Source organism: Coturnix japonica, chromosome 9, assembly GCF_001577835.2.
Source record: "Coturnix japonica isolate 7356 chromosome 9, Coturnix japonica 2.1, whole genome shotgun sequence".
In the NCBI taxonomy this organism is placed as follows: Eukaryota; Metazoa; Chordata; class Aves; order Galliformes; family Phasianidae; genus Coturnix; species Coturnix japonica.
Window position 1 is genome coordinate 20,760,691 of NC_029524.1, and position 26,710 is coordinate 20,787,400.

General features: G+C 53.8%; 2 protein-coding genes across 8 annotated transcripts in view; both read right to left on the reverse strand.

Moving 5' to 3' along the window:
• Nucleotides 1-4,635: 4,635 nt before the first annotated feature.
• P2RY1 (purinergic receptor P2Y1) lies at nucleotides 4,636-7,723 on the reverse strand. Of its 2 annotated transcripts, none has more exons than XM_015872223.1 (2): nucleotides 7,521-7,723; nucleotides 4,636-7,324 (listed from the first exon to the last, which is right to left on the reverse strand). In XM_015872223.1, the coding sequence occupies exon 2, from the start codon at nucleotides 7,254-7,256 to the stop codon at nucleotides 6,168-6,170; it is 1,089 nt and encodes a 362-aa protein (XP_015727709.1). In that variant the 5' UTR covers nucleotides 7,257-7,324; nucleotides 7,521-7,723; the 3' UTR covers nucleotides 4,636-6,167. The 2 variants fall into 2 exon arrangements, with proteins under 2 accessions (XP_015727709.1, XP_015727710.1); XM_015872224.2 differs by having other exon boundaries at nucleotides 7,525-7,692.
• A 7,365-nt stretch (nucleotides 7,724-15,088) lies between these two features.
• MBNL1 (muscleblind like splicing regulator 1) overlaps nucleotides 15,089-26,710 on the reverse strand; it is a 39,560-nt gene continuing 27,938 nt past the window's right edge. For 3 of the 6 annotated variants that reach the window (XM_015872173.2, XM_015872175.2, XM_015872172.2), the window contains 3 exons: nucleotides 23,690-23,784; nucleotides 20,971-21,045; nucleotides 16,654-20,002 (listed from right to left, as the gene is read on the reverse strand). In XM_015872173.2, coding sequence (XP_015727659.1) covers nucleotides 20,989-21,045; nucleotides 23,690-23,784 — 152 coding nt within the window. In that variant the 3' untranslated portion in view covers nucleotides 16,654-20,002; nucleotides 20,971-20,988. Of the gene's footprint in view, nucleotides 20,003-20,970; nucleotides 21,046-23,689; nucleotides 23,785-24,479; nucleotides 24,516-26,710 lie in introns of those variants that run through there. The other 3 variants (XM_015872176.2, XM_032446482.1, XM_015872174.2) reach the window with 3 other exon arrangements.

Here is a 26,710-nt window from a genome sequence, read left to right on the forward strand (position 1 = left end):
AAAGAGCTGTACTGGTCCAGAAGAGCAGCAGGACTCATTGCAGCAGGACGCACACAGCAGGACTCGTTGCAGCAGGACGCACACAGCAGGACTCGTTGCAGCAGGGTGCACGTGGCAGGACTTGTTGCAGCAGGCACACTCCTGCAGCCTGGGCCAGCAGTGGGTGTTTGGAACCAGCTCTCACCACCTTCCCCTGCACACCTCAGCTTGCTGCTGGTGCTTGCCCTACACTCTATTTTGGGTGCAGGGCACTATACTTGGGGCTGAATCATCCCTCCAGCATGGGCTGTAGAATTGCTCCAAGCAGCAAAGCTCTGGGCAGCCCGACCCTGGTGCAGGGCTGTGGGCTGGGGCAGTGTGACCAGAATTGCAGTTGGGGCATTGCAGCTGGGGTGCTGCTGACCAGCCCTTCATTTGTGCCTCCCCATGTGTGCACTAATGCAGCTGCTGACACAGCACCGCCTGGGTGTGGTGGCCAAGTGGCATTTTGCATCCTTCAGCCCTGGGCAGTGGCTGAGGAGCCTGCAGCAGCCAGAGGAACCTGCCTGGGTGCTCACTCAGGAACGCACATGCTGCTGGCCGAGCAATGCAGATATCAGTGGGACGATACCGGCCCAACCTCACCGAGAAGTGCTCTTCTTTGCAGATTCATTCCCTGTGCAGAATGGGAGGCTGCAGAACATGTTCATTGAATGCCATCCAAGCGCTCCGTCAGCCTCTCCCATCTGCTCGCAGTGAGGGCTGTGCTGTGCTGCTCCCCACTCTGTGCTTATCCCCATCGTGCTGCTCCGGGCAGCCCAGGTCCCTTCCTCTGCTCCTCACAGGACTCAGTGCTGCTGCCAGTTGCTTTTTGCCCAGCAAAAGAGCACTCAGAAGGTCGTTTTGGTGTTTCTCTGCCTGCAGCAGGAGCAGGCTCACGGAACAGGAGCTTCTGCTCTGAATTGAGTCCCCTAAGTAATATATGAATATTGGCATCGTTTTCTGAAAGCGTTTAACACCGGCAGCTTTATTTTTAGTGTGTAAATGTCAGCAGCAGCGTTGGATCACTCTCATTCCCACTGCTGAGTCCCAGCTCACGCTGAGCTCTGATGGGAACTGACACCCCCAGCTCCCACTGTGCCATGGAGGGGCCCTGGTGCAGGCCTGGGGGCAGCTCCCTGGGCTCTCGCCTCCCCAAAGTGATTTTGTTTAAAGCAAGCAGCCTCCAGAAATGTAGGGCAAGAGTGGCCCCTGCCAAAATTAGTCCTTGTGTGAGAGCGTGAGCAGGATGTTAATGGGCAGCCGGCTGCATGCAGGGGGAACAGGGCTGCTTTCCCTGCCCAGTGCTGGTGTCACAGAGTCCTGTAACAGCACACACACTCGTGGGCATTTTCTGCAGGAAGCATCTACACCACAGCCCTGGGACATGCAGAATATCAGACAACTTGCTTCTCCCTGTGCCCAACGTGCCCCAGCACATCTGGGGTGGAGGGGAGCTGCAGCTGGGAGGGAGCACAGACAGAGCCAGGCAGAGCCGTGCTGTGCTGCTGTCTGCCTGGTGGCTGCTGCTCACAGGGGATGGCACAGGATCCTCACAGGCTTTTGTTCAGGTATTTGCACAACTGCAGAGCTTCATCCCCTGGTAACAGAGCTTGTCCTGGGTGTGCCAGGGAGAGGTGAAGCCAATCCTGTGCCTGGCAGAGCTGCGTCCTGCATGGAGCAGCAGTGAGGATGAGGTGAGGGTGGAAATGGGAGTCATCCCTGCACCGTGCTGCCATCCTGAGCAGCCCCATGGAGGTAAGCACTGCTGCAATGAAATTAGTATAACAGAAAGCAACAGAAAGGGAGCATCTACATGCATGCACACACAGTGCTGCTGTGCTCCTTTCCGGTGCATCCCAGGACCTCGCAGTGGGCTCCCACTGTCCCCAGCACCCCGTGATCCCAGCACCTGCAGGGCTCACACACAGGGTGTCTGAAGGGGATTTGACATTCCTGTTTAACTCTGCCAGATGAAGCGCGTTAGGGCAGTCTCCTACTAGCAAAGTGGTTGATTATTTCTGCTGGGACGTTTCAGTCTCTGCCAGTGCTGGCTTCCTGTGGCACACTGCGGGTCCTTGGCAGCACAAAGGCAGGGTCACCAACTCAGAGCAGGAACAAAACCACAGCATTTCCTGCTGCCAGGGGTGCTGTTGGGTGTCCTGGGCTGTTCCCGGGCTGTGACAAAACCTGCATTGCTTCGCTTTGAATTAATTCACAGTTTTGAGAGCCATACTGTTCCAGAAGGGGTCCCTGGCACTAGTGAGGCTCTTCTTAGAGCACAAGAAGCATTTCTCTATGTTGTGAGTGGCCCAAACCATGGCTATCTGCTGCACCACCAGCACTGCCTACCTGCACAAAGCCACACTGTGCCATGTGGTGCACACAGCCGTGGGGCAGAAAGGAGCTCTAGGTTCTCTTCAGTAGGGCAGGAATGAGCTCTGGGCTCTCAGAGCCCACACTGCACAGCATGGTTGGGATGCTCATGTTGGAGCACTGATAGCAGAGTGGCCCTGCACAAGGCGTTTGTGGCCACCACAGCACCAACCACAAGTGCTCCCAGGATGGCTGTCAGGAGGCTTAGAAGGAGCAAAGCCACATCTCATAAGGCCAAGGCCATTCAGTGAGTCTCCCATAGCAAAAGGCCAGCGATATGAGAGAAAGGGGAGGGCCGCACTCACCTGGTCCTCATTAGAGCAATTAGCACTAAGAGGGAGCAGCAGTGAGTGTGCAGGAAGGGAGCTGGTGCGGGAGCTGCCTGGGCTGTGTGCTGGAGTTGGGAGAGGTCCATCGGTCTCCTCAGAGCATCTCACTGCATACATATTTTGCAAACCTTTTATTATCTATTTTTAAGCACGAATTGCTGTCTGAGGATTTGCCCAGGAGGGTGAGCTAATGGCAGGAGCACAAAGGCAGGAGGAGCGCTGCTGCTGAGCCCTTCCCATGCAGGTTGCTAGGTGCAGAGCTGCGCGCTGCAGTGCTGGGCCACTAAAAATAGTCCCGGCTGCAGAGCTGTGCCTGGCGCGGAGCATGGCCGGGCTGGGCTGGAGGAACAGCTCCTGGTCACTACAATTATGCAAATCGGGATTTATTCACTACTGTTTAATGAAAGCAGTCGAGTAAGCTGAGAAACTTCAAAGCTCGAGTACTGAGAGGTAATGACGTCTCCATGGGTGCTGCAAAGCCAGATCTCAATGTAGCCCCACAAAAATGGAACTCAACAGCATTAAATCACAGAGCAGCAGAAAAAACAAACACTCTCACAAATACCCTTGAAGTGCACTGCATTTCCCAGTCACAAAACAACAGCAGCTTTAATCTGCAAGTTGTATGGCAGCAAAGTATTGGGAGGTGTGGTGATGTGGTTGGGCAGATGTGCTGGTCAGCAATGGGCTCTGATGGCACAGGGTGGGGCTCCAGCCATTGCTGCAGTGCAGGGCCTGAGGTGCTCAGTGAGCTCCGCTCACAGCTCTTGGCCAACATCTCATCACCTTTGTGTTCTATGGGGTGGGTTCAGAATGAAAAATAGGGTGGTTCAGCTGGAAGGGACCTGCTGATCCTCAGCATTGTGCTATGAAGGTGCCCGTGCTGACAGCAGAGCCTGCGTGTGTTTCATCCTGACTTTTGTATTAAAGATTACCACAAGTGAGAGTTAATGGGTGTAAATGAGAAGAAAAGCAGCCCACGAGCAGCAGCAATGCAGTGCGGCCACTGACAGTGACCCCTTCCTGCATGGATCCCTGCACGCTCAGCAGTGGCAGCCTTGGGCTTACAAAGAGCTTCTTACCTCTGGCTGCTATTGGCATCCTCTGGGAGTGACTGCATTCATTAAAAGATTCTCAAATAGAGGAGAAAGAGGCTAGAAGGGTGTAACAATCAGAAGGGCCAACACAATACAGGAGGTGTAATGACAGAGGGACAAGCACTTTAGAAAGGTAGTACAAATTAAAAAGGAAAGCACTCACCAATCTCTGCAGACCTGAGTTTACAGGAAAAGCTCCACCAAGGAGGGATCTCCAACCAGACAACCTTCCCCAGTGCCAGGCAGCCCCTCAATGGGGTTTAAGAGAGTTGCAGCCAGGCTCCACCCCTTCCAGCCACACCACTGAATTGCCTTCACCTGTGCTGCCAGTGCTGCCAGGGTCATTTCCCCAGGTGCTCCATCAGTGGTTCAAGCTGGGACTCAGCAGTTCCCATACAGAGGTGTGACCTGGAATCCTGATGCATGGAACCCCATTTGTAGCCAAAGGTGGGCGCAGCACAGTGAGGGGAGATGAGCTCTCAGCTGGCATTGCAGTGAGATGAGGGGTGGAGGCAGCGCTGCCCACTGCCATCAGTGCTTGCCCAGCCTCACACTGCAGCACTTGCTCCTCATGAACCACAGTTGTTCTCTGTTGGTATGAGCAGGCTGTGCTGTTCAGCACTGTTTGTCAGTAGGGATTCATTAGCAATTGACCCCTGGTTGGGGTCTTTTTCCTCTCTGTGTTCTTCACCTTATGGTGCTAAATGAGCTTGTAAAGCCGCTTCAATAAGCTCTGCTTCCTGAGCAGCATTTAATTTATCAATGGGCAATCCATGAGCTGAAGTTATGTCTGGGTTACATATAAGAGTGAGAAGTCAGGGTGGAATTGAGTTTATTATAAAGATGCTCTGTCAGAAGACACGGTATTACAGTGACTTGAACATGCTGCCAAATTTCCCACTAACGCCCAATTCTGATATGAACACAGAACCACACTTTACAAACTCGACACTTAGTCTCCTAATAAATAAGTTCAATAAATAGGGGTTCTGCAGGCTGAGCTGTGTGTCCGAGCAGAAGCTGCTGCGCGGCTGCCAGGCAGTAAGCAGGGCTGCTCCTGATCCTGCTCCTGCTCCTTACCCACCGCTCGAGTCTGTGAGCAGTGTGGAGCCACATCACTCTTACCATGAAGAGCAAAGGAACGAGGATGTGCTGCAGTCACCCCCAGCACCACACAGAACCCAATTCTGCACACTGAATCTATAACGTAAAGCATGCTTTCATAATGTTTTAGCACAATATTTTCAAACACGGTTCTTAAAAACATGAGGAAATGTTCAGGCCACCCATGGAGGAGTTCAGCCGCGCTCCGACCGCTCTCGTGTTACGCAACATTAAACTAATTTTAGATGACCTATTCTGTGTTGGGAGAAGGTGCACCCCGAGCAGTGGGTTTAGCCTGTGCTGTCTCACAACATCTCGCTAATGCAGCGATTTGTCACAAAACAAGAGATCGGTTCCCTCCCAATACTCAGATGTAGCACACCAGCCGTGTCTCTGTTCTCATTTGGATGGCGATTTTCTTGGGAAGCCACTCGTGCTGCCGAAGGGCCGCGGCACGGCGGTGCTCCTGCAGCAGCAGGACGCGGGCAGCTCAAGTAACGCAGCCCCGCTCGTCTGGGAGGAGCCGTTTCCAGCACGCGCTCCCGGCGCTGCACCGTGAGAACCGCAGGAAGCCCCCGGCAGCGCGGCCCGGCCCCGCACGGCGCCGACGGCTGCACCCGCGTGTGCCAGGCGGTGCCGCCCCGCCCGCAGAGCGACCCGTGCCCGCTGCCCGCTGTCCCGGCCGCCCCCCGCAGCGTCCTGTGTGCGCGGCGGTCGGCACGGCGCGGCGACGCCGGAGTTCGGTGCCAGCGCTGCCAAAGCGCCGGGCGATCGCCGAGGCCGGGAAGGAGCAGCAGCGCTCAGCCTGCAGAGCCGGCACGCCGTGCGCTGCTACCAAACGGGCAGCTCCGGGGGCCGCGCTGAGCTCCTCGTCTGCATTTCCTGTTTGCAAGGGAGGCCGGCGAAGATCCTTTCGGAGTGTGGGAGCCTGAGCCATTAAAACAGAAGCACTTTGATTGCTTTCTTCCTTTAGGGGATTTGCTTCATTTTACTTTATCTGACACAAGTCAGAAAGAAATGAGAACACTGTAAGGAGCAGCAAAGCTGAATTCTGACATGTTATTCTCTGCTAAGATTAAAATTCTTTCACATACTGTGTTAAGGTTTTTCTAATCTTAGAAAAAGAGCCTTTATCTAAAATGAAAGGGGCCGGGCAGATCATCCCGACACACGCGTGCGGTGCTGTCCGGCTCTGCCAGGGTGCAGGGCTACTGCAAACCGTCCCCACACCTTTTGCATCCATTCACAAACTGGTGTCCCCGTTCTGCTTGTACTCTGCCAAAATATTGAGTGTCATCTCCTCGCTCTTGGACTGCACGTTGGGCTCGCTCCTCCGGGATGACTTACGGGTGGCCCTGGAGAGCCGACGGCGGAAGGTGTCCCCGGCCAGGAAGTAGAGGATGGGGTCGACGCAGCTGTTGAGGCTGGCCAGCCCCCGCGTCACCTGGTAGGTGGCGTACACCTTGTCGTTGAAGGCACACATCTGTGGGGTCTGGAAATCCAGCCTGGCCCTCAGGTTCAGGGTCTTCATCACGTGGAAGGGGAGGTAGGAGACGGCGAAGACCGTCAAGACGATGATGACCAGGTAGATGGACTTCCTCCGCAGAGGAGAGTTGTCCAGGTCCTTGTAGATCAGAGCTTTCACGATCATGCCGTAGCAGCCGAGGATGACGATGAAGGGGATGCAGAACATGAACACCGTGGTGCACATGCTGTACACGAAGTAGCTCCGCAGGTACTCGTCGGCCGTGGTGTCGTAGCACGTGATGGTTTTGTTCCTCCTCACCCCCGTCCCTGAGTAGAAGAGGATGGGCGCGATGACGGCCACCACCAGGGCCCACACCAGCGAGCTGACATACACGGCGGTCTTCTTCTTCAGCCTCCCCAGCGACTTCAGCGGGTGCACGACGCCCGTGTACCTGTGCACGCTTATGCACGTGAGGAACAGAATGCTGCCATAGAGGTTCACGTGGAAAATGAACCTCTGCAGCTTGCACATGACATCCCCGAAGATCCAGTCGGTTTTGTTGAAGTAGTAGAAGATGAGGGCGGGCAGCGTGAGGACATACAGGAAGTCGGCCAGCGCCAGGTTGAACATGTACACCGAGATGCCGCTCCACGGCCGCATGTGGAAGACGAACATCCAGATGGCCACGCTGTTGCCCAAGAACCCGGTGATGAAGACGAGGATGTAGACGGTGGGCAGGTAGTAGAACTGGAAGCCCGTTTTGGTCAGGGAGCACTTGGTGGTGGCGTTTCCCGCGGCCCAGCCGCCGGCCAGCAGCTCGGGCTGCGTCCCGTTCAGAGCAGCAGAGATGAGGGCTTCGGTCATGATCCTCCCGGCGCGCTCACATCGGCCTGGGGCGAAGCGGCGAAGGCTCTACGGGAATAGCAACGCATCTGGAAAGGGAGAATAAAGCAGGGGAGTCGGGCGGGAAGGCGAGCGGAGCCGCGCAGCCCGGCACACCGCGCAACGACCCGCCGCCCTCCGCGGAGAGCAGCGCGGGGTGGGAGCGGTGCGGGGCACCCGGCGGCGGGTGGCAGCTCCGCCCGCGCCGAGCTCTTCTCTCCCCCCCCCGGCCCCGCGCCGCCCCACCTGCCTCCCTCGCCGCGCTCCGCTCCGCGCTCTCCTCTCCGCTCCCCGGCGACGCGAGGAGGCGTCCCGCCCGCAGCCGTGCCCATGGCGGGGCCGCGACTCCATCCGCCGCCTCACGGCCCCGCGCCGCGGGAGGGAGGCAGCGCCCGAGCCGGGCGGGGAGCGGCGCTGGGGGCGGCCCCGGGCAGCGCTCGGCCCAGGGGGGCGCCGCCCCGCACCGCCCCGCACCGCCCCGTCGGGAGGCGCTCCCGGCCCCGCGCCGCCCCGCCCGCGGCCCCCGGCCCCGCCGCGTGCCCGCCCCGCCAGCTCCGCTGCTCCCCACGGTGGGTTCGGCCCCCCCTGAGCCCCCCACGCGCCCGGCTCCGCGCGTCGGTGCTGCTCGTCGTGGCGATGCTCGTTCCGCCGCTCGTTGCCATCTCTCCTCGTTCGCCTCGGATTCAGACGCGCCGGGCGAGACGCGAGCCGGTCGGAGCGGCTCTGGGCTTAAAGCCGCGTCTGAGACTGAGCGTTATTAGTGCCTCATGCATATGGATTCACCCCTCAAACTTCGGAGTCTGGCTCAATTACAGGAACGCTCCGTCGAGCTGAACCGGGTCCCGCCCGGCGCTGTGCGGGAGGGGGGGGGGTTGGGGGGGCGTCCGCCCGGCGCTGCCACTTCGAAGCAACGTCTGGAATTCTGTCCTAACGGGCGCTTTCCTGCTCGTACACCCATTTTTCTGTAACTGCACGTTTGCTGCTTTGCTGAACTTTAACATGAAAGGAAGAGAAAGACGAGGCGCGGGGCGGGGCGGGGCGGTGCCCTCGGCCGCAGCCTCGGTCCGGGAGCCCGGCACAGCGCGGTGCGAGCCGCGTCCAGCCGCGGGCAGCCGGGGTCAATCCTGGAGACAGACGGGGCTCGTGCAAGGACGGACACTGAAACGCGAAGCAGCGCTGCCGGCCAACGAGCCGCGCTCCGGGCACCGCCCGCTCCCCACGTTGTCCCGGCAGCGCGGAGAGGTGGCCCTCGGTGTGACGCTGCGGTGGGGCCACGCGGGCAGTCGGGGACGGATGCGAAGATGTACATAAGAGAACTGCGGGAGCGCGGCCGGACCGAATCCGTTCCCGGCACCGATCGGCCTTCGGCCCCGAGGGCCGCGTGCCGCCGTGAGGACCCCGCCGCCGTGTGCCGGGCGGAGTTCTCCAGGCGTCCGTCTCCGCCCCGCGCCTCCCGGTGCTTCCATCTCCCTATTGCTATTTGTAGGGCGGACGCGGCATCGCGATGCTGCCGCCGGCGCAGCGCCCTCGAGTGCCCCGTGCCCGCCTCACCCGCTGCCCCGGGAGGAACGCGGAGCAGCTGCCACTGCGAGCACCGGGACGTTCCCTTTCACGCGGAGTTTAAGCCCCTTTCACTCAGTTCAAGTCCTCCTTCCTCCGGTGGTCCCACGCTCCGCTTCAAAGTTTGCACGTTCCGGCTGCAGCGCTGCAACGGTTAAAGGCCCGGCGCTTCCGCCAGGGAAGAACGAGGCATATTTTTTAGCAGCCATGCTGTTACATGACTTCATCTGCAGGCAGCAAATTAGCGTCTTCCTGCTTGTGCCACTGATCTGTTCTTATTTTGGAGCGCAACCATCCAACATGTTCCACTTGCACCTTTCCTCCGTGCTCCTGCACATGCTGCTGGGAGCCGTTTCCCACCCTTTGCAGCTCTGCATCCCAGCTCCCCTCCTGCACACGCCGGGCTTTGTGATGCCGGCTTCCATTAAACCTAATGTTTTGTTCTTTTAACAGCTGATTTAACTCCAAGGGATGATACATCCCTAATGAGAAATGAAAACCCACTGGAGAGCACGCAGAAATTCCCAGCCGGGCCGATGAGCATCGCACCGCAGCCGTGTGTGGGTGTGCAGGGATGGCCCGGGATGGCTGCGGGGCCACAGCCTGAGGGGGAAATGGTGCAGAGCTCTGTACGTTGGGGCGCCAGGGGGACGAGTGGGCCTGAGCTCGTGCCTGGGATCTGGGCGTGAGCATCACAACAGCTGCTGGTGGTGAAGGTGTGGGCACATCTCTGGGTACAGGCGTGTGTGTGTGTGCAGAAAAGTGCCGGCTCGGCAAAGTCTGGTGTAACGGATGTGGGTAAACTCCATGCGAGAGGTGCAAGGCTTATTCGTGGCTGTTTAAAAAGGCTTAACAACAGCCTGTTAGCAATGGCTGCTCATCACAGTTATCACTATCTGCCAGCATCATTTTTCTTGCTGAGAGTACCCGTGCTTGGCCGTGACTTGGGAGCAATGCTTTTGGGAAATGTGAGTGCAAGGTGTGCAAAGAGCTGCTCCAAGCTGAGGATGAGCAATGAGTGAGTTATGCCTCCTGCCTGCACCCTGTGGGCTGGGGCTGATCAGGGCCCCCCTGCACCACATGCCCCTGTGTGCAGGAAGCCAGGGACGTCAGCGTGGGGCTGATAAGGGCTGTGGGGTGTCTGTAGCAGATCGGGTCTGCGCTGCTGCCGGGAAGCAGCTTGGCTGCTGCCTGCCCAACTGCAGCAGCTGAGCAGAGCCCGGTGGTGTCTCCAGGGTTGGCTGCTGTGTACGGCTATCCCTGGGGGGGTCAGTGCCCCCAGCCCAGGGCACACCCTGTGCACTGCTCTGCCCTGTCCCATCTGGTGGGAGCAGTGCTGCCATGTGCATGTTGTACCTGAGCTGACATTTGGCTCTTGGCAATGCGAGCCATTGGTGGGCTGGGGCTGGTAGCAGCAATTAGGGTATAGAGTACAGCCCCGTAATCTATAGATTACAATTTTATGGTCAGCAATGGGTAACATGAGAACTTGGAGTGCATAGTCCACACTGCACAGTACCCAGCGTGACTGTCACGCATTCCCAGACAGACAAACTGTGTCTTTTCTTCTCCCTCTCTGATGAAAACTTCCTCATACTATAAACCAAAGGGTAACTGAACTGCAGCTTGGAGTGCTTTCTGAATTCCAGAGCACGCGAGTGGCTCCCGCTCCACACCGCTGCCGTGCTGCACAGAGGAAGCGGCCTCGTGGTCCCAGCCGAGCAGCCACATTTCATGGTTTAAAGATACCAGCGAGTACCAGAGAACTGCTCTCATTTCATCCCAGGGCACTGCCCATACTGCCATTCTAAATGGAATTTCCATTCTCCATAGATAAACCATTTGGTTTGGCTACTGGCACAGGAGGACAATCCCAGCCAGCTTTCAGAGGATGCTCACGTTTCCCCAACAGCCAGGAAGGCACAAGAGCAGGCACTGCATAGTGAGGGAGCCAAGCCTTGAACCCGCTGCCTTGCACACCCAAAGTGCCCTGCTGTGATGTGGGTGGGCACTGCCTGGGGTCTACAGAGCTGGGATGGGGGGTGAGGGCTGTGCCAGGCAGAGCCTGAGCTGCTTGGGCTGGGGGACTCCTGGGGATCAAACTTTGCTTCCAGGGCTGGAGCCCCAGCAGCCTCGTGCAGAGACTGCTCTGAAAATACACTGGAAAACACAATTGGAATTATCAAATCCTTTTGTAATCTCTAGATTTTATCTGCGAGAAGTTAAAGAAGGAAAATTACCTCTGTTAATGTTCAAACATGAGCGGGTGCGTTTGCTGTTACACAAACCTCTTAAAGTTATTAATGATTGATTTTAATGTCTTGCACTTAATGGGGGCAGATCTGGCTCAGCACAGAACGGCTGGCAGGAGGGACACACTGCCTCGGCCAGGGGCTCCCCATCCATTAATGTTGGATGCTCAGAGGGGCTCCCCCAGCCCCAGAGCCCCCTCCCCATACTGGAACCCCCAGCAGTTGTGTCACCGCACAATGCCACCCATCTTCACTGCCTCCAGGCCTGCTAAACATGAGGAATGCAAGAGGTCAGTTCCCCGTGGCCACATGGTTTACAGGAAGCGACTGGGACGTGGCAGAGCAGTAAATACAAACTGCTTTCTTCTCATGTCACGCTCCCAGCGCAGCCCCATCCCAGTGCAGCCCCATCCCAGTGCAACCCCAACCCAATGCAACCCCATCCCCATGCACAGCTTTAGGAGAGCAGCTGTGATGTGCTGGTGGTGCTGGTGGTAGTGCAGCTGTGCTGTGAGTGCAGAGCCTCAGCTGGCCGTGGTGCCACCCCTTGCCTGTCCCCACATGAGCCCTCTGCAGCATCCCCACGCCGTGTCCCCATGTTTGCAGCCCGTGCTGCATGAGCACAGCCAGGGGAGCTGTGCAGGCACTGAACAGGGTCTGGTTCGTCATGAACGCAGCACGTTCACTTCCATGGGCCTGGGGGTGCGGGTGGGACAGCAGCTGTGCAGTGGGACAGGGGAAGGGCTCTGCTCCCTGCACTCTGTGTGCGGTTCCTTTCCCCAGTGCCCCCTGGACACACCATGGGCTGCTGTGTGCTCACAGAGGTTCTGGCCCAGCACCAGCCCACAACACCCCGTCACTTCAGGTTCCACTGCAAGACCTGCTCTCTGAGCTGTGCCTCTGTGTTTTCAGACCTTCCCCAAGCACTGTTTCCCTCTGTACAGCTTCTGCTTCATTATTCTGATTGAATCAAGCTGTAGCTGAGGCGGAGGGCAGACTTGCTGGCTAATGGCAGACTGTGACTTGTTTGTACTTCTTGTTATAGATTTTTCCTAATTACTGGCAATTCTCAGAGCCAGCTGCAAAAAGCAGCGAGCAGCCAGTGGGACGTGAAGCTCACTGCATCCATCTCCTGCAGCTACAGAAAGTGCTGCACTCACAGGGCTGCTCACAGTGGAGGCAGAGGGGCCGGCTGCTCTTCAACAGGCATCCACCGCACCCCCCCTGCTCCCATCGCTGCCTGGAAAGATGGGCTCTTCCACCCTGCGGTCCAACTGGGGAACACACACAGGTTTGGGGTGAGCAGTGGGAGCACGGGGGCTGTGTGGGACCGGGGCTGCGTTGGGGGCTCTCGTCTTGGGGCAGCACTCGAGGCATCCCCTGTGGCATACAATAGTGCTGCATGAACCTGCACTGGGTGGCTGAGCGTTCTCACCCACACTTCGCTGCAGAGCAAACACAGAGTGTGATGTGGGGCAAGGAATGTGACAGCCCTCCATGCGCTAAGTGCATGCTGCTGGCCATGGCTATTAGCCTGCTGCATCTGCACGTCGCCCCGTGCTGCACTGAGAGCTGTGCAGCCACATGCGTTGGTTTCCTCCCTGCAAACCATGCTGGGGCCTCTGCTGCCAGCTCCTTCCTGCAGCACTGCAGGGCGAGGTGGGCCCCATCCTACCTACAGCCCGCGGGAACCAACAGCACTGAGTGGAGCAGAAAGCAGCGCATGCTGTGCTGGGTGCTGCTGCACCACTCAGTGCTGCTCTCCTCCACCTGCCCTACATGGAGGAACACTGCAGCAGGAGGCGCTTCCAGGCAGCTTGGTGTCCCTGTGCAGCTCCCAGGTGTGCACGGCTCAGTCTGCACACAGCTGCAGCCAGGGGGAAGTGAGTGCAGGCAGGTCTGCAGGGAAGGAAAGCAGTTCTCACTCTTGAGAAGTCCCATTTGTCTCCCAAGGGATGATGGAAGGAGTCCATGATGGTCCCAACTTCTGAACCTTCAGCTGTTCCTGCACAGCCTTTGTTTACATTTAATAACTTCTTATTTATCGATGTTCTTTCCCACACAGTTTGCCGCTCAGCAGAAGCAGCTGTTGTGCATGAAGAGCTCTGCAAACAGCACTGTGCCTGCTGGCTGAGCTGAGCCCCTGACCCAGGCACACACTGTGCAGTATGAATGGCGTGTTCCTGCTGGGATCCCTCACTGTGGGCAGGGATGGAGCAAAGGAGCAGCACAGCCCTGGGGCTCCACGCAGCCCTGAGCCAGCTCTGCTGTGCTGTGGGGAACGGTGGCATTCTGCAATGAGTGGCAGATGTCTGGCGCTCACATTTGTCATTCCATAGTTGGAGTCAAAATGTTCGTGTTTTCACACTGCGTGGTGTTAAAACTGAGATGCCGGAACGTGGCAGCTCCTCAGGATGCAGACAGCATTTCTCTGTAAAATGCTCCCGTGCATATGGAAGGAAGTATGGATATCCCATCGTGGATGTGACCCGAGGCTGCGGGCAAAGCCAGCAGGACCTGGCAGCCCCAGCACCCAGAGCTGAGTACCACACCGTGTGCCTCATCTCCAGAATGGTCCTGGCTCAACAAAAGACCCCTGTTGGCAGCAGCGGTGCTGCAGGGATGGGGCTGAGGAACACAGCAGGGCAGCTCGGTGTGGGGCGGTGGGTCTGTGCTTTGGCCATGGGGCTGCTGTGGGGACCTGGCACCCCAGAGAGGGCCCCCCAGCCTGGCCCCCAGTGCTGAGCAGCTCATTGGGTCAGCAGCTCACTTTGCCATCAGCCCCACTCCTGCAGCCTCTCTATCCCAGCACGCACCTTAAGAGGCAACACGTAATTACCACAGAGCCCCACATGCTCTGCACACAGTCTGTTTTTAATCACAGCCCCGTGGTGTGTGGGGACCTCGGGGCACACTGTTGTGTTCACACAGCCCACACAGAGGGTCAGAGCATGGCCTGCCCTGCTGGGACATGGCAGCACCTGCACACAGAGGTGCTGAGGAGCCCCTGCAGTGCTGTGGGCACAGCAAAGTATGGCCCCACATGCAGCCCCCGGTGCTGCCCGTGACACGTGTGCCCGCAGCACACAGCCCTGGCCAGGCACGCTGCTCCAACATGCAGAGACATGAAAGTGTTGACACATTTCTTCCTGTTCCCATTTCAAACCAAACTGCGAGTGGTGCTGCTGGAAAATCATGTGCCTCATTTCACAGATTTCTCTGCAGAGCGAGCGCTCGCCTCAGAAGGGCAACACGTTGGGGATGGGAATTAGTAAATACTCTGATTGGTGAGGGGCTGTCACAGCACGCCTGAAACAGCTGCCAAATTCTTCATTGAGTCCTGCCCGTCTGCGCTGTGAGTCGGTGCCCCTCGGAAAGCAGGAGACCTCAGCATGGTGCACACAGCAGTGCGTGTCCGTGCTGCTGGGGGAGGACTGACAAAGAAACCGCAGCACAGCGGCCATTCACCCGGAGGGGATCCTGAGCTGCAGCACTGCAGAGCTCTGATGGGATGGAGAGGACAGAGCTGTGCTGTGCCCCCAGGATGGTGGGGGCTGCGGGCAGTTCTGTGCCTTCACCTCTGTGCCCCGGGCACTGCCAGGTCTGTGTCTGAAGGCAGGGAGAAGTGTGCGTGCACAGAGCGGCAGCGGGGCTGGGCTTGGCCGTGCTGAAGGCAGAGCGAGGGCTGGATTCCTGCGAAGGGAAACAGATTGGGAAACAGAAGATTGCCCAACGCACCCACCGCTGACTCACGGAGCTCAAACCCGCACGCTCGCTCCCAGCGGCACGCGCTGCTCCAGGCACAGTGCTGCCATGACCAGCAGCCAGGCCCACACCTCGCTCTACACACGTGGCCCCGTCAGTGCCCGGCTTTGGGCAGGCACAGGGGGAGCAGAGCTGTGGGTACGGGCAACGGGAGCGGGACAAAGCAGTGCCACTGCCACGCCGAGCTCCCACCCTAAGGCACCACCAGTGCCGCTGTGTTTATCGCCAAGTGCTGGAGGCCAATGTCCTGTTTGCCAACCGCCCGGCTCCTTCTGCCGCAGCCCCTCCAAAGGACAACAAGCAGGTCCTGGGTGCTGGGTGCAAAGGTCAGCTGCCAGAAGAGCACCACGAGAGGGAGCAGAGGGGGAGGGATGGAAGCAAAGGAAATAACTTCGGGGCAACTGTGAAAGGGTTTTATTTACAGCTCAGAGTGCATTGTGCTTCTTCCGTGGAAATGAGGCCGCTGAGGCGTGGGGGGCCGGGGCTGGGGAGCAGGGAGCCAGGGAGGGGGTGGGGAACAAAAATCTTATAGCCCAGAAGTGGAGGGCGGAAAAAAAAACAGGGGTCAAAAAAAGATGGAGAGGCTGAAAAGGAGTGGGAAACTGGAACAGAAGTGGGAGCTGAGGAAAGAAGTGAAGAGCAAAGAATCAAAGGGTTGGCCAAGAGAGCGCGAGCTGCTGCCAAGAGGGGCAGGCAAATGGCAGAGCTGGGACCTGGAAAGCCCGGGCCCATCTCTGAGCACAAGTCAGGGCTGGGGGTGCAGTTAAAACCCCCTCCCACACAGCTGTGCCCAGAGCCCCAGGAGCTGCACAGCACAGTGGGCAGGTAAATGGCACAGACAAGAAGTGTCTCTTCGGTCAGTGTTGGCACAGACTCAGTGCCCGGACTCGCTGCCGAAGCAGTGCAGCACCGCACTGTGGCCTCCTTCCAAGCTGGGTGAGCCAGAGCCTTAAAGCCAAGTCCAAGAACTTTCTTGAGAAACAGACAGGACTGGGGCCGCCCCCATCCAGGCACCCAGCGGGGTCTGCATGGAGCGCTGGGGGCTGTGGGACAGCAGCATCTCCCGCCTGGAGCCCGTGGGATGGGCACACAAAGGTGGCACTTATGGACCGAATGGACTCCAAAAACAAAACCTCCCCACGTTTCATTACTGAGCCGGAGCTGCTCGGTATGTGATGTGCCAACGCTCCTGCGGTTGGCTGCACTCAGTGCCCGGCCCAGCTCAGCTCTCGGCTCCGGGGCTGCACGGTGGGCAGGCGGGGATAGCACGGTGAGCGCAGGCACGGCGCAGCCCCGGCCGCTCTGCTGCAGGATGTGCTGCAAGCAGGGGCAGAGAGCGGCAGGGATGCGGCAATGGAGCGGCACAGCAGCCCCCCCTGCAGACACACAGCGCTCCCGTTGCAGCGCAGCCTCCCCCGGCGCTCCCCGCAGTGAGCGCAGCAGCAGCGCCCGCTCAGCGCGGTGCAGTGCGCGCAGCTCGGATCTCGGGGACGCAGCGGCTCTCAGCGGCTGATGCCGGTTTTTATCCAGCACTGAGAGTTCAGCGTGTGAGAGCTCCGTACCGAGCAGCAGCACAGCAAGCACGGCTACCGGGCAGCGCGTATCGGGAGGAGCAGGCAGCCTGCAGGGCCCGGGGCTGGCACAGCTCCGCATTCCCTGCTGGGGAATGAAAGCGAAGCCCGGGGACACCTCAGGCTTCTTCCCCCGCAGGTAAAATGCGTCCCACCTCAGACACACAAACACACAAAGCTGTGTGTGGAAGAGAACGGTGCAAATGTGGAACCTGGTATCAAAAAGCGTAATTAAGAAAGAGAACTTTTATTAGGGCAATTTCACTTTATTTTTCCATACAGCAAGGTCAACTATAGCAGTAATAATAAAATAAGCATAAAAACAAATTGCAGCCCAGGACAGAGTACATAATTTGGAGCAACTACAAGCAAAAGTAAGTCTGTGATTACATAATAGTAAAACCAAGCTCGCCTGTCCTTTCAGCAGATGAAAGTGGCGGGGTTGCAATAAGTGCAGCCTTCCCCTCGTTGCGCCTGAGCGCCAGAGGGAGGTCAGGAACGGCCCCGCCGCCTTTTCTTTCCAGCTTTGGCATTGACGACCCCGAGGTTCATCGAGTGCTTCCCATTAAAACTGTAAGATTTCGCATCTTTGTGTGCTGTTTGTTTTTTTTGTTTGTTTGTTTGTTTTTTCACCTGCTAAAAGAACAGGGCCGCTACAGCAATAGAAAAGAATCACGTAACAACTACAGCTACGGAGCGCTGTTCGGTTTGCCTGTTCATGATTCGACTCTCTGTGGAAGTCATATCGGATTTGCAGAACCTTGGTTGTGAACAAGAAACCACTGAGGTGGTCCGGAACTGGTCCGAGCAGTGTATACCTTTAATAGAGCTCTGATACTTGACACATGCAGTAGTTTTTGAGTAATGTACGCAGTACTGGATCCATGGGTTCACCTCAATGGTCTGAAGTACCTGCTTGGGGTTTTGGTTTTTTTTTTTGCTTTTTAAAATTTTTTTTATTTTTTTTTTATTTTTTTTTTTTTTTCTTTTTCTTTCCTTTTTTCATCATGGATTTCAGGCAGATCTGAACCAGTGGAGCTTCTGTCAGTCATGAGATCTCGGAAGGATGGCATCTCTTTCCAGCTGAAAAAATCCTGGCAAACTACAAGCTGTCCACATAAAGCAAAGCAACTTTTTCGAAGGGGTATGGAGTGCGAACTCTGTGCCACTTTTGCAAGCAATTTTGTTCAGCCTGTCATTTTATTAGCCTTAACAAAACTCCTTGTAATTATAGACATTTTTATTCAAAATAAGATCTTACTATTATACAGGTTTCTCTCTTTTTTTTTTTTTTTGACTATATACAGAAGTGCAAAAAGTCAACCTTCTCCCGGAACGTTCCCACGTGCCCAACTGCAGCATCATCAACCCTCACGAGTTTGCACACGCACGCTCTAATTCCCGCTACGTAAACTTTGAGTATTTGGATCACCAACAGAAAGTCCCTCCATCTCTCGATTATGCAGCTTATTTATAACAAGGCCTGATATTCAGGGATCTCAAAAAATATTTAAACAATATTTTAAACATTTGAAATGGATACAGTAGAAAATAAATTTTACTCTAATATCTAGGAACTAGATTTTCTCATAATAACTAATTACAAACAAAATAAATCATCAAAATATTACTCAATTGTCTGCCAGGATCGTTGCCATAGCAACAACTTAACTCCTTACTTAGCAATGATTATATAATTATAAGATATCCATATAAAAGATCTTTGTTCTTTAAATGAGAACTAGACAAGAACTAACGATGACTGACATTCTTACATTGTCATATTAAATCGGCAAAACAGAAATCACTTTGTCAACAAGAATACGGACACTCAGATGGCGCTACACGGAAACCCAAGACTGAGTTACGTGATGAAGACAACGGCTCTCTCCTACCCCAGAAAAGCCATCGCGCGGCTCCAACAGAACACGACCCCGGGACTGAAAGGGGACTCAGCTGGGAAGAGGAAACGAAAACGACCCACTAAATGTAAGAAATAAGAGCTACGCCTTTAACGAGAAAAAAAAGAAGTAATGTTCTATAATGTTGAGTAACTATGATAACATGTGAAGTCACCTATACTTTCTTAACACGATTGAAATTACATTGGTATGGGTTGTAACCCGTAATGTAATAATCTAAGGCTTTAATAGATGTACAGTACAATCAGTAAAATCAACACGTCACTCTTATACTATAAAGCATCTCTCTCAAGCATAAAAACTCGCCGTAAACTCGGAAGTATGGAAGGTTCTAGAACCGAACCCGCGCTTCTTCCACCCGCTGTGCTGCCAGTGCCCTGGCCCCCACGTCAGCACTTTGCTGAACAGAGCAAAAATACCCTTTACGAGCTGCAACATCCAAACCACAAAGGGGAATTCCTTTGGATGAATCCGTTCTTAAAACTTGAATGCACATCTATCTTTTTTTGTTTTTATTATTATTTTGTAAAGGCTTTCTAAGGCTATAAGCAGTTAATCTGAACAACAAAAAAAAAATCACATATAAAACTCACCCGAGTATTGAACCCACCCGATTCCTACACTAATTAATATCTCCGTGTTGCCACGTTTTGGTTTGTCGTGCATCTGACCCAGTGCTTCTGCCGCCTTCGTTTAGAGTCACCAGTGAAGGCGCGACTGTGCGAAGGGAAGGCGCAGCCTGTCTGCAGAGCGTTTAGAGTCCTTTGACTTCTGACAGAGGCTATACAGAGAAGCAGAAGAAGTTCCTCAGACATTTGTCACCACGTCTCAGAAATGGCTTTTCCCTTTCCAGCGCGCAGCAGCACAGCGAGCGCCATTTCTGAGACGGCTTTGGTTTGGAAACAGAACGGTGCCCTTTGACTGATCGGTACGAGCAAGGTAAGCGAAAACGTGGTTCTGAAAATAACACTGCAAAATAACACTCTGGTCTGACGTACAGTCTATGGCACTTCATGAGAATCCTTAACAACGCGGTACTTAAAGCCATTGACGCGCTTTAAAACAGACACGGTTGTGGTTTTGCTTGGCACATTCATCTCTGTCAGATACCTCTCTTACCGCTTCTTACAATCTATTACATTAAAAATATTACTCTTAAACAAAAATTACTGTGCATGCACGCTCTCATCTATAATGGCAATTTTAAATACAAGGTGCACCTTTGTTATTTGTAAACCTTGAAAGAAATAAACTTACTTTAAAAAATTATATCTTGGTCTACAGACGTACCAATACATAATAGATTTATGGTTACATCATAGTCTGTCTTTTCAAGGTGACGTGCATGGTCATGTAGGAAACAGACTGCATACGCGAACCTGAGCGCGCATGCACACTCCTGTGCTAGAAAAGATAGACGATGTTGTAGTTCTTAGACAAGAAGATCACCTCAGCACAAATATCAATTAAATGTACAAAGTATATAGGCAACAGTGTGCAGTGGACTTCCAAGTTCTCGTTCATCTCCTTAACATGCAATGTGTGGATGTCTTACTGCTGAGGGGGTTCCAAGTGTGGCTTGACGGTATATACATTATGGCTAATGAACTTGTCCTTCCTCAACCCAAACACACTGTCCTTTTCTCCTCAGTGATGATCTGGAAAGGAGAGAAGAGCGCAGTTATCCCCGCGGCCAGATGAGGGAGCAGCCAGCGAGCACACAGCACAGCAGGGCGCTCTGCCTGCCACCAGGCTCCCCTGCTGCACTTGTGGCCATAAGCACAGCATGGCAGCAGCTGCCCTGTTGGGACCAGGCCCTTCAGTGGCAAACACTGCAGAAACAGAGCACGGGAGGAAGCAGGATAACACAAACAGCAGGGAGCCCAGAGGCGACACGCCGCTGATGGCCTGAACTCACAGCATGCAAATTACTGACAGTTTGAAAACTACAATTTGCTCAGAGGAACACACAGCAGGGGAGAACCTCTCCATCTCAGGCATGCTGACCTCAGGCTGTGCAGGGGGAAAGGCTGCTGCCACACACTGCGCATGGGCACAGCTCCGGCAATGCAACATGAGCAGCAACTGGGCACCCAGCACAACGGCCCTGCTGCACCACCTGGCCGGAGCAACACTGCACAGTGCCCTGCTGCCTGACAAGCCCTGCCTGACAGCAGCCGGGCTGCAGCTCAGAGACTAACCCTGCACTTGGTGACTAACCCAGCCCTGCACTTGGTGACTAACCCTGCCTTTCCAAAGGTGGAGATTTAAAATTACTTCTTTCTAATGAGAGCTTGACATGACTCCTTCACCTAGAGCCGGTGTCATCACCCTTTACACACAGGAAGCAAACCTCTAATCACAAAGACTCTGATTTTGCTATTCAAAAGTATATCCACATGCACAGTGCTCTCCCACACACACTTATCCCGATGCCAGGCCGGCGCACGGGCTGGCAGGGCACTAACTACGGGCTCTCCCTTCGCAGAACAGCAGAAGTGGGAGCTCAGCCTCCTCCCTCATATCTCAGTAGTTTTCTTTGAAAGGAAATAGAAACATTGTCCCCCCTGCAAAAGACAAAGCACGCGTAAGAAAAACTGCAAGCAACAACACATTGGAAACTTACTGTTTGATGACAAAATGTCTACATCTGTGTAACATACTTGTGGCTAGTCAGATGTTCGGCAGATATTATGGGTATCTATAGGTAAAAAAATGTAAACAATGAGTAACAGGTGCCACGAGCCAACCCGGAGACGCAGTATTTTGCTATAGAACATAACAGTCTGGAAAAGTGAGCATCAGCTGTGAGTTGGTGGATTTTACATTGTAACTACAAGTTAAAGTCAACTGAAGTGCTACAATAGCAACTAAAAATGGGAAAACATTGTGTTAAGTACTACTGACAAATACAAACAAGTATTATAGGTCGTTGAGGAAATAACAGAAGTTATAATCTACAAAAGTCATGCAGTGCAGTAATTGAAATAGCCCTTTTTGTTGGCCTACACAAAATTTGGTGCTTTCAGTGTATCATTTAAAATGACAAATCCCACCCTGGCCTTGTTTCACTCTGATTTTGTGAAGTGCTCCTGCCTTCTGTGTCCCCGGGGCCAGCTGGGGCTGGGGCAGAACACAGCACGGAGCACAGCTGGGAGTCCCTGGCAGCCGCTGGGCGCCGCAGGCCTGGCTCCAGAGCTGGGACTGCCCCAAGCAGCAGAACGCTTCTCAAAATCTCTATTTGCAGACAGAATTCATTACGTGGCTTCTTAAGTGTCCCATCAACTCGTTTTCCTCTCCTTCAAAACAACATGAAGTTGCCAGAGGGCTACAATGGTACGGGTGTGAGAATGCACACCCTGCCTCCAGTGCTGGGCCACAGCCATGCAGCTCCATCCTCAGTGAGGACTAATGCACGCAGGACCAGAGGAGCTGTGGTTACGCAGAGGAAAAGGAGGTCCTGCTGGATGGAGCAAATAGATTTGTTCACGTGCAGGAAGACGTGCTTGGGAACAGCACACAGAACAGCTCCACACGGCCACAGACAGCTGCTGCACTTGAAAAGACTCCTTCCTAATGGGCACAGACACTGGTCTATTAAAGCAAGCAGGAAAGACAATGAAGAGGACTTCTCTTAACCAAACCAGCACTAGGTCTCGGTGATGTTTCCTCCACCCCTCTTCCCTCTCCTCCCCTACCAGCGTCACACAGCCCCACCGCACTGCTAACTTGCACAGAAATGCCTGGAGGGTAAGGAATTGTCTCGTACCATTTTCCTACTGCTGCAGGCAGGCTGGAGCACCCAGCTGCGGAGAGCATCGGGGCGGTGCTGGCGGGACATGGCAGGGACCTCCAACACCAGTCAGTGAAGATGAAGGGCCAGATCTGAAGACTTTGGCATGCATGCACATTGCATCGTGTGGCAGTAAATAAATTTAGCATTGCTCACATGGTATATACATATATCCACTATATATGTATATATGGAGGTTTGGCTGCAGTACTTTACTAAGTGTGTTATGAGGCTCCAGGGAGGATTTGCATGAAATGATCCATTTCTACAACGGAAAGCTTCCCTGTGACCTGTCTGGGAAAACGTGAGGCAATTTGGACAAAGACCATCTTAAAACTGATGATGACTCTCTGTGGTTTGACTTGTTCCCTTTGCTCTAGCGGAGAACCTAAGGACACATCCTTAAATTAACTGTGCAGTGCTGTCCATTGTGGCACTGAGATGCTTCAGTGACACATAAGCAGAGGCAGCTGTAGCTCTAGGCTGGCCCTGAGCAACACCCAGCAGTCCTCGTACTGGTTTGCACCTGGGACATGGCCTCTTGACAAACATCTTCCCTTGCCAAGCAGAGTCACAGGAGCTCTGTTTGGGGATGTACAACACTAAGGCCTTTGTAAGGCCTGGGCTGCCAGCCCTGTGCATCCTGCAATAGTATCACCTCCGGAACGGCACCTCTGAGCCCTCACTAAGTGGCCCCAGCACCATGGCACAGGTAGGGGCACTACAGGGCATCGGGGAGCCTGCCTCACAAACTGACCTCCACCACCAGGATCAACTCCCATACAGAACCACACCTGCAAGACCTTATGGGCAATGCTCATCCCCACCACGGGCCCTCTCTGGGGGCAACCAGGATTCACTAAAACACTGTTCTTTTTTTGCTCATTCACTAAAACACCGTTCTTTTTTTTTTTTTTTTTCCTCCAAACACATCTAAACATGGGAACAACTATGGTCACTACCTGGAAATAAAGTCAGATCTTACTGGGCATTTTATTAACAAAAGTTTGACAAGTGCAGAAAGTAACTGGCCCTTGCCTAGCAGAATCACAAGTAGAAACAAAAGCTTAAATCCTGCTTCTGCGTGGCCCAGCCACAAATGCCTTTGTTTTGCTTTTGGAAGAGCTGAGGAGAATCAGAACATGGCCAGACTGCTAAGCTCAGAGCTACAGTCCTGATCCTGCCATCCCCCTGCACAAAAGTTGTACTGATCTGAGAGGAGTTCTGCACAAAGAGGAACCGTGGGCTTCACAGAAATAGAGATAAGTAATGGGTTCCTTGTATTATCCCTTTCTCTTTGCATCTCTGAGAGCAGAAATAAGCAGCACGGCCCATAAATGTTGAGACTGAGTCAGAAACTCCATTATCGATTATTTTTAGCATCAGAAATGGAACTGCAGCACCTTTGGAGCATGGATAAAAGCTTATTAAGCTGTGCTGCAGATCTTACAGAGAATGTGTAGGCCAACAAGAGGCATAATCAAAACCCCCATGCTCATTAAAGCACTGATTTCAAGATGTCTGTAAGGAACAAAGCTGTAAATTAGCAAACCTGGTTGGCTGTGGCTGTTGCAGCGAAGGGAACACTTGTGGCAGGAGTTGTTGCTGCAGACACAGTGGCTGGCGTAGCACCGTGCACCATGGGAACTTTCGGAAGGAAAATCATATAAGCAAACATACAGAAGAGTGTAGCAGTATGGGAACCAGAGCGACATGTGGTAGGATCATTGAGCATGGTATTTATCACAGCAAAAAGCCCGAGACGTCATTGGCAGTGCGTGACATGCAACCACAGTGCAAAGCAGGACAACATGCCGGGGAGAGAGAGGGGAGGGCAATGAAAGAGAAAAAAAGGGGAAATGCTTGTTACCATCAAATTGAGAAATCGACACAAACAAGCTTCATCATTTCAGTACGAAAATCAACAGAAGAACTTTAAAATGCCCTTACACTTACATGTGTTTGTCTTTAAAAATTTCAGCCCAAATATTTACTAAAAACAGAAATTAACCTTGTTGAAGGACAGTATACTTCTATGTCACTATAGCAAGATACAGTCTTTATTTAAAACGAGATAGTTTCTAAACACTGGAACTCATAGTCCAATCAAAATCCACCAAGGAACAATGTGCAATTCAAACAAGTGCTAAACAGGACCAACAACATCTACGTGTCTGTGTCAATTAAATAAAACGATTGCATTTAATTGACAGGTGTTAGTGCAGGAGGCTGAGGGGATGGATTGGCACAGGAGCTACAAGTTACGATCTAGCAGTGGATTTTGAGGGTCCGTGAGCTGCACCACAGGTTTAAGATAATCAAGAAACAAAGCTGGCACCTACCAACACTTGTAGCGGGTGTCATGCACAAAACTGACCCTGCGCATCATGCATTGCAACAGGAAGGTGGATTTGGAAAGGGAAAAGAATTAAAACAACCCATCACACGTGTCATTAGAAAATTTCATTTGAACAAAGAAGAAAAATTGTTATTATGGGAACAGTGGCACGTAACCGTCAGCACAATCAAACCACACACAGCACAGTGATCCATCAGAACTGGCCTTCAGAAGGGAGAAGCGGGCTGAGCCGGGTGTGGGGCTGAACTGGGGGCTGGGGCTAAGCTGGGGAATGGGGCTGAGCTGGGTGTGGGGCTGTGCTCACCTCTGCGACTGGAGCACCAGCACTGCTACGAGGGCAGCCTGCAGCTGAACCTCACTGCTGTCCTACATCTGCTTGTCCCTCACTGCTGTCCTACATCTGCCTGTCCACACAAGTGCTGCAGCGCTCTCTAACTGGATTTCCTCAGATACAGCAAAGACTCAACTGCAATTGCACCTGCCCGCAGTAGCTGCACGCGATGGGCAGCGCTCCTGGGGCCCTGCAGCTCTCCTTGGGCTGTGCAGAAACTCCAGGTGACAGCAATTAATTGATGCGGCAGAAACTAAGGTAAGTCCTGAAATCCAGGAGCTGCAATGGAGATGGAGCTGTCGGTGGTGCCGTACTGCTTTGGCGTTCTGCAGAGCTGTGGGCACAGGGCACTGCTCTGCAAAGGACCCCATGTTGTACTGGGGCACAAATGGCTTCAGAAGTGTTTAAGTAAGCAGGAAAAAAGTCAGTCAAGAGCACTTCTGCCAGGGACAAGGTGATCCCCTATTACCACTGTGTCTGTGGGGCTACAAAGAAAAGGGAATAGTTCTGTGTTTCCTCATTATGGATCTATTTCTGTGTAATGGAAAAAATGAAAAACACAAAGAAAGGTTGATAGAAGGATATCTTTCCTGACTTCCCCCTGCGTGAATCACTGCTGATGTCAATGGGACTGCTTAATAGATGAAAGAATGGGACAACATTTGGCCATGAAGTACAAACATGAGTAGAACTGCTTCCTCAGTTATGTTTCTGACACCTGGGTGTTAATGGGGATTTACAGAAGATCTTTCTGAGTCCTGCCTCTCCAAAGAAGAGCCCTATTTATAAGGCAGTGCACGCTTTATTATATCTGGAACATTAGATCACTCTGTGCATAATTAGGCCTACATGCTAAAAACACGTTAGATTTTTGTAATGACTCTCTGCAACGTCGCTGTGAAGCTTTTCAGCTCAAAACTGCAGTCTGAGTTATCATCATTAGCATTATAACTAGTGCACCAAGTTCTGGATGAATCGCAGCAGATGAACTTGAGGCAGAGACGAAAATCCTAACTAGGGTGCAATGATGTGCAAATACAAAGACACAGTGCTGTATGGCCCTCTTACCAGCAATAAAAACCATTTTTGCTGTGACCTTAATATCCATCTTGACTTCAGAAGCTCTGACTAATGAGAACACATGAATAATAGATTCCCAGTCGCAGACATTCCCAAGCTGCTCAGCACAAGGCAGAGTGTTAATGCAAGGAGGTGCCAGGAACTGACGGTTCAGCAGTGGAATCAAGCTAACTTGATGAATACTCGGCATTCACCTGTGGCTTAAGCAGTTTCTTCTTTTCTCCCCTTCATGTTGTTTCTTTCAGCCTATTATATTCAGCCCAGTCTAGAAAATCCCACTGGGATGTGTTCCTTCACAGCACCAGCTCCCCTGTCCAGACAAGTGACTACAGACACCCGGCACTTTCCTCCCTCACACATGGAAAACTCTGCACCTCCATGGCCCCTAGGAGCCCCACAGAGCAGTGTCCAGCACCCATAGGGCAGCAGCAGTGCAGCAGCTGAGCCCCTGGGAGCAGCCCACACAAAGGTGCCTCCCTGCTGCTCTAAGAGCCCTCCTGTGTGCAGTGAGCATGCACAGCCAGGATGGGCTGTACAGCCAACTCAACTCAGCTCACCTCAGAGAGCCAGTGCCATCAGGGCTCCTCCCTGTGCTGCAGTGCCTCCAGCCACAGGCTGGGGAGCTCAGCAGCCCAGAGAACAGGCCCTGTGACACCAAGCCCCCAGGGAGCAGGCCCTGTGACAGCGGCTCCCTCAGGGGTGTGCTGGCACTGACGGTCCCTCACTGCCCTGACCTTAATCCTGGGCATCCATTACACCTGAGTGGCCAACGCAGTTCAAATGAAGCACCAAGAACTGCTCTG